This window comes from Melopsittacus undulatus, chromosome 5 (assembly GCF_012275295.1).
Source record: "Melopsittacus undulatus isolate bMelUnd1 chromosome 5, bMelUnd1.mat.Z, whole genome shotgun sequence".
Lineage (NCBI taxonomy): Eukaryota > Metazoa > Chordata > Aves > Psittaciformes > Psittaculidae > Melopsittacus > Melopsittacus undulatus.
In genome coordinates this window covers 50,889,549-50,900,786 of record NC_047531.1, presented here as the reverse complement: position 1 = coordinate 50,900,786, position 11,238 = coordinate 50,889,549, and the positions used below count along the sequence as shown (strand labels likewise).

General features: G+C 46.5%; 1 protein-coding gene across 2 annotated transcripts in view; it reads left to right on the top strand.

Moving 5' to 3' along the window:
• The first annotated feature begins 4,037 nt into the window (after nt 1–4,037).
• CHPT1 (choline phosphotransferase 1) overlaps nt 4,038–11,238 on the top strand; it is a 24,434-nt gene continuing 17,233 nt past the window's right edge. For both annotated transcript variants that reach the window (XM_005150448.4, XM_005150447.3), the window contains exon 1: nt 4,038–4,370. In XM_005150448.4, the coding sequence (XP_005150505.1) occupies nt 4,128–4,370 (243 nt within the window). In that variant the 5' untranslated portion in view covers nt 4,038–4,127. The remainder of the gene's footprint in view (nt 4,371–11,238) is intronic.

Sequence of the window (11,238 nt, the reverse complement as noted above, 5' to 3'; positions counted from 1 at the left end):
GGGGAAAATGGATGACCCTGGGGCATTACAGGCCAGTCAGTCTCACCTCTGTGCCTGGCAAAATCTCGGAGCAGATTCTCCTGGAAGGCATGCTAGGGCACATAAAAAACAACATGGACAGTGGGATTGAGTGCACCCTCAGCAAGTTTGCCGATGACACCAAGCTGTGTGGTTCGGTTGATATGCTGGAGGGAAGGAATGCCATCCAGAGGGAACTAGACACACTTGTGAGGTGGGCTGATGCCAACCTCATGAAGTTTAATCATGCCAAGTGCAATCATGCCAAGTGCAAGGCTCCGACCCAAGTACACCTGGGTCGGAGCAATCCCAGCCACAGCTACAGGTTGGGCAGAGAAAAGATTCAGAGCAGCCCTGTGGAGAAGGACTTGTGGGTGTTGGTCCATGAGAAAATGAACATGAGCCCACTTCAGTGTGTGCTCACAGCCCAGAAAGACAGCCGTATTTTGGGCTGCATCAAGACGAGCATGACCAGCAGGTCAAAGGAGGTGATCCTGCCCCTCTACAATGCTCTTGTGAGACTTCACTTGGAGTACTGTGTGCAGTTCTCGTGTCCTTAATATAAAAAGGACATGGAACTGTTGGAACAAGTCCAGAGGAAGGCCATGAGGATGATCAGGGGACTGGAGAACCTCCCATATGAAGAAAGTTGGGGCTGTTCAGCCTGGAGAAGAGAAGGCTGCGTGGAGACCTCATAGCAGCCTTCCAGTATCTGAAGGGGGCCTACAGGGATGCTGGTGAGGGACTCTTCATTAGGGACTGTAGTGATAGGACAAGGGGTAACGGGTTGAAACTTAAACAGCAGAGGTTTAGACTTGATATAAGGAAGAAATTCTTTACTGTTAGGGTGGTGAGGTACTGGAATGGGTTGCCCAGGGAGGTAGTGAATGCTCCATCCCTGGCAGTGTTCAAGGCCAGGTTGGATGAAGCCTTGGGTGATATGGTTTAGTGTGAGGTGTCCCTGCCCATGGCAGGGGGGTTGGAACTAGATGATCTTGAGGTCCTTTCCAATCCTAACTATTCTGTGATTCTATGCTGAATGTTCAGTAGCACATTCAATGAGTTTTTTCTTTTCTGCACAGTGTCACATATCTGGTAGGAATCTTGTATTTTTGAAAGCTCTGCCTTGGTGTTCAGTTTGACTTACACTGTTCAAGGAAAGTTAGTGCTTGGAATAAGAAGGGAGACCCAAACATACATACATACACACAGAGAAGAATCAAAGTTAATAAAAAAAAGAAGGGTTTTATTTTTAAGGAATACAGAGGAAAATAGTTTGTCTTTTCTTGGCTTCCTCTCCTTGCCCATGGTAGGACATTTTGGCATTTAAATGTTACTGTTGTTTAAATACAGATCCATTCTCAAATTGCTGTACGTGGAGCTTGGTACAGGCATTGAAAGATTATGGCAAGTGCCAGTGCATTTTTCCCTCTCTGAAAAGAATCCCACAAATATAGAAATGGGAGAAGAAAAAAACACAGGCAAATATATTAAAGAATGTTTAAATAGGGATATGAACAGAGGCCTTTACTGAGAGTCAGAAATTCTAAAAAATATTCCTTTTATAAAAAAAAAAGTTTCAAGCTTCCTCCACATCCACTGGGGGAGCAGGGGTGTGTAATATTGCTACCTTTTATAGAGAATTGTGACGGGAGACTTAATTTATGAACGTCTTTGTTGCATTTTAAGATTCTGGAGCAAAAGGCTCTATTTTAAGCACGGTGTACTTACTGTCACTTGACTTCCACGGCTTGCTTTCCTGACTGACAAGTAAAGCTGCTCCTTTGCTCAAGCAGAGAGAATTTGGAAGCAAAACTGTACCCCGAATACTGAGAAAGAGCTGGAAGTCTGAATGCACTAGGCTTGAAATTCTCTGTTCTCATGTTCTATGTTTTGTGGCTGAATACTTTTTAAACTACAACAAACCCTTCAAGCTCAGTGATAAGTTCAGTGGGGAATCTATTTCTTCCTCTACTGATGTTACTCTTATTTATTACACCACTTACTTTCCCCTCCACTTCTCTTCTGAGTTTGTTTTCTTTTTCTTTCCCTCTTGGTATCACAAAATCCTTAAACAATCTCTCCATAAATACCAGTACCATTATGGTCATCGACCACAGCAACGCACAGGATACTAAAAGAAACAGTGTTAGGTGTAACCCAAATCCTGTGATTCCAGTGGACTGGGGATCTTGCTGATTGTGAATCTGTCACATTTCCATTTGTCCTCCTCTAGTTGGCTGCTATTGATTCTTTCTTTATTATGCTATGTATTACTCCCTCCTTTGCGAGCAGTTCCTCTCTTCCCTGTTTTGGTCCCTAATCCAATTGCCATATCGTACTGTGAATGAAATCAGTGGATGAATGACATAGCACTTGGGATGTACATACCATGTCTAATGATTCTGAGAACACCCTTTTGCAGATGTCAAGCATTCCTGACCCTTGGAGTAGAGAAACCTACTCAAAAACATATCCAAGAGAATCAGCTCACTTTGAATAACAAGAAATGGGTCTGTCCAGGAAATTGTGCCTGGCCAGACAGCTGCAGCCTCTGAGGCTCCCAATGAAGTAACTTAAGTAGGATTTCTGATTCTCAGAAGATGCAATCTGGCTATATAATATGCATTAGAGGTTGTATTTTACACTTTCTACTTCATCTTTCAACCTACATAGTGCTCATCTTTCCTTGGCTTCATTCAGAAACCATGAACTTCCTCGAGATAGAGGGATACATCTGAAGTCCTTCAGATGACCCAATTCAAATAATTTGATAAGCCACGACTTCTGAAAAGGTGTATTTATTTTGATGTGCCATCCCTAATCACACCAAAGAGGTAAAGTAAGTCCTGAATAGCAATGCCCATCTACTCTGTAACATCTAAGATCTCTATTCCCTGGGCAGCGGGTCTCCTTTGCTGGCAGAGGACCCCTTGCCTGACACAATGGGGATCCCTGCCTGCAGACACAGCTGTGGAGTCCTGCTAACAGCAAGGAAGTCACCTCCTGCTTGAGCCTTGCCTTTATGCTTCTCTCCAGCGAAACACTTCACCATCCACCTGCATTATAAAATGTGTGAAAGGAAGATCGTAGAACAGTCTGAGTTGTAAGGGACCATAAAGCTCATCCAGTTCCAACCCTCCTGCTGTGGGCAGGGACACCTTCCACTAGACCAAGTTGCTCCAAGCTCCATCTAACCTGGCCTTGAACACTACCAGGGATGGGGCAGCCACAGCTTCTCTGGGCAAGCTGTGCCAGTGCCTCACCACCCTCACAGTCAAGAACTTCTTCCAAACACCTAATTATCTCTGTCATATATACCTCTGTCAGTTTAAAGCCTTTAAATGCCCTCATGAAAAGACCCTCTCCAGATTTCTTGCAGACCCCTTTAGGCACTGGAAGCTGCTCTAAGGTCTCAGTAGCCCAGCTCTCTCAGCCTGTCTTAACAGGAGGGGTGCTCCAGCTCTCTGAGCATCTTCGTGGCCTCCTCCGGACTCACTCCAACAGCTCAACATTCGTCTTATGCTTAGGGCCACAGAGCTGAATGCAGTCGTGCCGGTGAGGTCTCACAAGACTGGAGTAGAGGAGAATCACCTCCCTCAACCTGCATCCTTCTGTCGGCTTTCTGGGATGCAAGCGCATACTGATGGCTCATACTGACCTTCTTCGTCTTATAATAAGATGAATAAGGAAAACCACAGCGTAGAGGGGATGTTCCACCCTCCCTGCCCACGTCCAGCAGTGACAGGCATGGGCGCCGATGCTCCGCACCAACGGGAAGCACACAGGACGGGCCCTCCCGAGGGCACCCCCTCTACGAGGATCCCCATCCTCCCAAGGCAGGGCTGCCACAGCCAGGGATACCTGCCCAGACGCGGGCCCCTGCTGCGGGGCAGGGTGGGAGCCGTGTCCCCGGGGCGCAGGAACCCACGGCTCCAGTCAGCTGCCGTGGGGCGGCGGCTCCCCGCTAGCAGAGTCGCCGCTGGGCGTCGGCCTCTTCCGCCTCCCGCCGCGGCCCTGCGCTCAGCCCCGCCCCGAGCGGCGGTGGAGGCCTGACCTCGGTCCCGCCCGGTGCGAGGCGGCCCCCGCGGCGGGGCTGTAGTGGCGGCATGACGGTGCCCTGGGCTCTGCCCGCGCCCCTCAGCCCGGCGCAGCTGAAGCGCCTGGAGCAGCACCGCTACAGCGCGGCCGGGCGCTCGCTGCTGGAGCCGTGGCTGCAGCCGTACTGGGCCTGGCTGGTAGAGCAGGTCCCACTGGGGCTGGCCCCCAACGCCATCACCCTGGGCGGCCTCCTGTTGAACTGCCTGACGGCGCTGCCGCTCATCGCCTGCTGCCCCAGCGCCACCGAGCAGGTACCACCCGCCACGGCCCGCCGCCGCCTCTCCGTTACAGCTTGACCCTTTCCCCCGCCTGCCACGGCCTCGCCTCAGCCCGGCGGCGCTGCCCCGGCCGCCGAACCCACGGGGCCTCCATCGCCCTTCCAGTCCCGCAGGTCGCGGGAAGCGGGTACCGGGGCTCCTCAGTGTGGCGCCGCCAGGGCACCTCCTGGCAGTACCCGGGGGTGCTGGCGGTAACGCGTGGCCCTTCCCATGGGTGGAAGGGCTGAGGCAGAGCTGCGGCTTTGCCTTGGGAAATTAGGAGAGGTGACGCGGAGTCAGGCTTTGGGGTAGCAGGGGTCAAGCTGGATGTGAGTGTTCAGGCTTGAGCGCGAGGAAGGCGAATTGCAGTAGGTTCCTTTCACCACCCTGAACAGAGGTCCCCGTGAGGCCAGGGCTGCGGCCGGGCACTTGGCCTCTGCTGCTGTATGTTGTGGAGCGAAGGCATAGCTGGGCTCACCCTGGGGCATGGGATCCCTGTCTCCAAGCACCATCTTACATCCTACGTGTGTGACATTGCTCAGGCAGCCTGCTGGGAAGGAGGTGGAAGCTCTCAACTCCCTTCTCAGGTGGAAGGCTGTAACAGAGGGGCCCTGAAAGTAGAAATGGCTGTTAGGCAGGGTGCGGGGTGTGCCCAAGAAAGGAGCAGAGCTGGCCACGGGGCATGGCTGGCATCCCTTCTGCATCGCTTAGTCCAGAATTGAGGTTCAGTGGTGTCGCACCTGTGTTAGCTGACAGTAGATCAAATGCTTCCTCTACTTGTGTAGCAAACGTTTAATTGCTTTAGCTTCTGGAGGGAAAACAGGCTTGTTAACGTGGGCTGATGCTTGAACTGGGTCGCCTACAATTTCTCTGACAATGTAAGGAGGTCTGTCAGAGCTTTCCAGCCTGTTAGGAGTTTCCCATTGCAGTCTCCATGGTAGTTAAGGTGGGACATGTCAGGGGAAAATTGCTTTGTGTGGGTAAAATATCTTGAAGGGTGGCTGTTGTTTTCTTTGTGCTTGCTATTCTGCCAAGCCACCTTTTCCATTCATGAACAAGTAGTCTTAATTACCTGGTGGACTAACAAGAACTGGTTATATTCTCTTGGTGGAAGTGTAGGAGCACTCGATAGAAGACTCAGATAAAATAACAAGCAGGTTTTGGGTCTAGGTGGGCTTTCCTTATGAGTTGGTTTGTGTGGTTTGGTTTGGCTTTTGAAAACACTGAAGTGTTGATGTTTGTACAAACCATACAAACCAAGTAAGACTGGTAGCTGAAACCTCTCAGATCAGCTGCTAAGCAGGTGCTTGGAAAAAGACATCTTCCCTTGATAACCCTTCCTGTTGCCAAAAGACTGTGGTTTAGGGGTTTCTTGAGAAGGGATTCTACTCAGGTTACTTGCTAGAACAGCAACTGATGGACCTGTTTCCCCACAAACACCTTCCAGCTCATGTTTTTGCCTTTGGAATTATTCGGTTTGAACTTGTTTGTACTTTTTGCTTTCATTATGTCCTATTGCAGTGAATCCCACGGTTCAGTAATACTTCCATAGACACACAATGCAATCAATGTCTAAACCCATGCAATGCTCCTTTATTCTCTTAATGTGTCGCTATTATTTCTGGAGACACTATTGCTTTTATCTTCATCAGCATGAGCAGCTGGTTTGTTACCAACTAGCTCAGTATGTTTTGGCTTTATAAAATATTGTCTTCTTCAGTAATGTCTCCTTGTCTAGTAAGATAATGGGTTGTACCACTGTCCTCTGTAAATGCACTTTTCAACATAAGCCTTCTTGTAGCTAAGCCGTTAGCAGACTCCACCCCTAAAGCACTGTTGTAACAAAAATCCATGTGTAGATATTTGTGGGGTGTTTGTCCAGTTTCCCGCTCTTTGTAACTTAGGACAGTAATCTGTAGGAATAATATACAGGACTGCTATACCGGATGTGGTGGTGGGGATGACCCTACCTGCTCATTTCAGGTTCTGTGGAGGGCTGAAATATCTTCTTCACTGTGACTGCCACCTGGATTTTTGTTGGGTGAGGTTTTTTTTGTTTGGGTTTTTTAAAGCCTAATTATAAAATATTTAGGAATGAAAGGTTTTGCTGACTTTAAGTATGAGGAGTGTGTATTTCATAGAATTGTAGAATGGTTTGGGTTGGAAAGGACCTCAACATCATCTAGTTCTGCCCTCCCTGCCATGGATAGGGATGACTCTACCCAGACCATGTTGCCCAAGGCTCTGTCCAACTTGGCTTTGAGCACTGCTAGAGCATTTACCACTTCTTTGCGCAACCTGTTCCAATTTGCTGTGTTACAGTGAAAAGGGAGCATTCCTTAGGTGAGGATTTTCACTTTATCATCACTATTTCACAGTAAATGTGTTTTCCTCTGCTGCTAGCTGACTTCTCTGAAGTAGCTACAGTTAGGTCATAAGGCTTTGCAGGTTAATCTCTTGTACCCCTTCCTACTCTGGGGAAAACTGACATACTTGTTTTTCCCTTCCATCAACGCTAGGAAGAAAACTGGCTAACCATAATTAGTTATCTTTGTAAAAGGGAGAAAGAAAACTCTGATCCTGCTACTTCCATGGTTGCTTATAGAGGGGCCTAGCTTTGTTAATTCCTGAAACTCAGCCACATGTCTCTCAAATACCATGGGAAGCTAGAATTTTAGGACAGAAGCTCAAGCTAACAGTAATTATTACTTTGCATTGAATTTACATCTATAAAAAAAAGTAATCTTGTAGCGGTTATGGCAGGATGTAAGCAAAGAGCTCACCCCAGACTGATCAGAGTAGATTTTGTCTAGTGGTAAAGACTTGTCCTGCTTGCGCTCAGCTTCTTAGGTTCCATCACATCTGATTTATTTGTTTTTTTAACCTTTTGGTTAAAATAATTTCCTGGAGGTTACTGGGAGGAAGACAGGGAGAAAAGCGTAGACTGTGGATTTGCAGTTTGGGCAGTGATGGATTTAGCCCAGGGAGACTAAAAGGCAGGGGAGGGTCTAGGTGACTCCAGCTAGCTCCACTGTTAACTGTTTGCAGGGAGAGGAACATTGGTGAGGTGCTGTCTCTGCTTCTCTGTCTCTCTTAAAAAAAACTCCCTTAAAAGATACCCAGCAACCCCCTTCTCCCTCCCAAAAAACCCCAAACAAAACCCAAACCCACCACCTTTTCAACTGAAAAATGGATTGTCTTGGATTGTTTTTTTCCCATCACAGAGGAAAATGAGGGAAAGGTATTGACAAGGCATGACATTATTTAAACAGCAAGGTCATAACTGAGCTTTGTGGGAGAGAGGAAATAGAAGCAGAAAAGGGGGTGAGCTGGAGCAGGTGGTGTGAAGTGGGGGCATGGCCATGTGAAGGAATAAGCATTAAACCCCTGACCTGCTAGAGAAGTGTGAAGCACCGAGTGGGGTGGGGAATCCAGCCAATGCCCATGAGTGAAGAATGGAGCACTCTGTGGTGAATGGAAGAAAGAGGTATTTGGCATAAAGACAGACAACGAAGGTTCAGGAACACCAGCACAGAAACACAGGAGCTCTTTCAGCAGGAGCTTGCTGGGGATGCTAAATGAATGCAAGGTGTCTCTGGTGTGCACTTGGGTATAGTATGATTCTTTATCATTTTTAATTGTGCCCTGCCTTCTTTCCCTGCTGTAATGCAGGTTTAAACAGCCCCTTCCTTTCTCCTGCTATTAATATAATTGTATATAATACTTTGTGCTGAACAGAAGTGCAAGAAATGATCTACATTTTAGGGGGAGAGGGAGGGAGTCCAGTTGAAAATCTGCCTCTATTCTGGATCTGTTCCAGAGAAGGGATGAATTTAGTAGCTGTGGATTGAGGAAGCAAGTTTATTACTAAATGTGATGAGTAATTAAGGGGAGCTGAATCTTTTAAATATTGCAAAAGCTTGGGCCAGTGAACTATCTGGGCTTGAGAGCTTTGCTTGAAAAAAGAGGTAAGGGATCTCCCATGTACAAGCAGTCTTTTGCAGCTGTCCATGCTCTTTGGTGGGATGGAATCACAGGAGCAGAAGAGTAAGGATGGCTGCTCAACCTACACTTTTTCCTGAAGGAGCAGCATGCCTCACATACCTGTCAAACACTGCACACCCATGGTTTTGTTTTGACACCTTCTGGTTCAGTAGATGGCCAGACCTGCTGCATCAAATCTGTGTGACAAGATTTTGGAGCTGTATCATCTTTCAGACATTCTTAACTGAGGGAGAGAAGCATCCCCCTTCCTTCCCCGAGGTTTGTGTTCTCTTCTAGTTCGTGAGAATAGCATCTAGTTCTGGCCAAAAACTACATTTGCTTGGACAGGATATAACTTTGAGCAGAGATAATAAACACCTCATCAGTGAAAAGCTGATGATTACTGGAGCCTCCTGACCTTTCTGCTGCATCTGCCAGCCATATCAGCATTCTCAAACGCTCCCACTTCTCTAATTTGCAAACTACTTGGGTCCAGCGTGGGAAGGCAGCAGGGGACATCCCGGGAAAGGAGAGCCAGTCGCATCAGAAGGTGGAGAAGATGGCAGCTGTAGCTGTGTTGAAAGGGCGGGTAGCAGAGAGAGTCCGTGGTTATTGGGAAATTTGGAAACCTCTGTGCACCTTCTGTGATTTGGAAAACTGTATTTTATTGATTAAAAGAGCATTCATTTAATCTGCTGAAAGCATAGTTGATCGCAAATGACCTTTGATTATTAGCAATTTGGGTTAAGTTTGAATTCGAAGCGTAGGGATGAAATGCTCCAGATGGTTATTTCTAAGCTCTCTCAGACACCTGTTCCCCTGTTCTTACTGGGATATTCATCCCTTCCCCACAGGTAAGGGGTGTGGTAAGATCTAGCAGGGGATATAGATGCGTCCACTATAGGTGTTAATGAGTACAGATGATCCTTACTAGGAAGAGGATGAAAACTCTCCTCTTCTTTCCAGATCATCCAGGAGCAGAGCACTTTTTGTTTTGGCGTCTGGGGACACTGTTTTGATTTGTCCCAGCAGGAGCTAATGCAAACAGGCCTGGATCAGCAGTCCTAATGATTATACCTGCACTGTAACTTGCAACTTGACAAAAGCCATTGCTTTTTTTCAGAAAAACCTGATAAGAGAAGTTTGAGTTGAAACTGATTTGTTTATTTTTATGTTTAACCATGTTGCAGTTGTTTTGACAGTGTAGATGATGTTATCTTGAGCAAGAATTCTTACATCATGTTCTGTGGGTCATAGAAACTTTCACGATCTGACTACAGTAACCAGCCTGCAAGCCTTCACTGTTAGAATTGAGGCTGTTTCATGGAGCTTGCATTTCAAAAGACTGTGATAATACCAAGCATACAGCACTACAGTTAATGATAAAAAAAATGTGCCATAGCAGGTTTCTGTTCCTGACTGGTGTTTCAGTTATAGAAATGATCCAGTTAAACAGGAAACTGCCCACACTGGCATTTAATTTATTGGTGATGTGCCCCATACTGTGGGGATATGTGTGAATTCAGAGTGGGTAAGGAATTTGGTTAGCACACTTAGCGCTTTTGTCTGTGATAAGGAGAACCTGATGACTTTAAAGCAAACTATTTCAGTTATAGGTAGAGGGTTGCAAAAGAAGACGAGCCTAATGCAGAATTGCTAGGTGTGTCCTGGTTTGCTTGTCAAATTCCAGGGGTTAGATGACAAGTTTGATAGATCTTGAGCTATCTTTTTTTGTAACCAGTAGAAGTATACCACAGCGAGAACGCCTTGTAAAACACTGATTACATTTGTGGCACTTCACAGGAACATTGGTGATAAAATTGGAAATGTCTTTACAATACTACTTCAAATGACTACAGTGAAACCAGTGGTTTCTTCCAGCCTTTCTGCTCATAATGCTTTACTCCTAGATATGTGTCAGGAGCTGCCTAGCTTGAGAATATCAATATCTGTTACTCTTCATGCAACAAAGTTACTCTGCAAAAGCTGGTGTAGGTACTGTGACTTTAGTGTGTGGATTGTACCACAAGTAAAATGAGCTTAGCTTCAGCAGGGTCCTGGCTGTGCTTTTATGCCCTGAAATACCTAAGCAGTGGCTGCCAGCCCTCTGTTTCAGAAAGGTGGAGAGTGAGAACAGGGGCCAATGGGTAGCTGCTGCCTCCCTGCACAATGTCTGACCAAGTGAGTTTACACCAGGAGAGGCACTTGAGTCCTCCACATGGCTCTTTGTGATCTATGAAGCATGGATGGCTGTAGGCTCCTCGTTGTCCACAGGCTCTGTCCTTCCTCCTCCATCAGAGGAGAGAAATGTTTTCAAAAGACTCGCTTCCTTGTTTAACTCCTTCCCCCAACATGAGATCCCTTTGTTTAATTGGATTAAAAGGGAGAAGAAAGCTAAATAACTTGTCTAATTCCATTGGTAAACATGAAGAACTCATTGCTGTCATCACTGGAGCTGGATTTCAAAATGGTGATCTTTGGAGGGGGATTATCAGATACTGGTATGTTAAATGTCCATTGGAATGAAAATATCTATGCATCCTGTTTCATCTGCTCGAGGCTTCCAACGTGATCTGTGATTACAATTTTTCTTAGTTTCTTTGGATTACGGGGAAAGATGGCCTTGCCAGTTTTGAAGAATTTCTGGAGTTTTCTAGATTTCTATGTACATAAAAATCCAGACTCCTCACCTATAGCTGGTATCCCTAATTCTTTGACTTGTCTTTTGCTTCAAAGCTGGGTGAAGCAGCCAACCCTTTGACTTTAAATGGTGGTGTGTTTCATTAATGAAATAAACCAAAAACTGGGTAGCAGGAAAATCATAAATTTTCTGGCAATGTTGTTTCCATATAAAAAGCACAAAACTTTGTGATAGCAC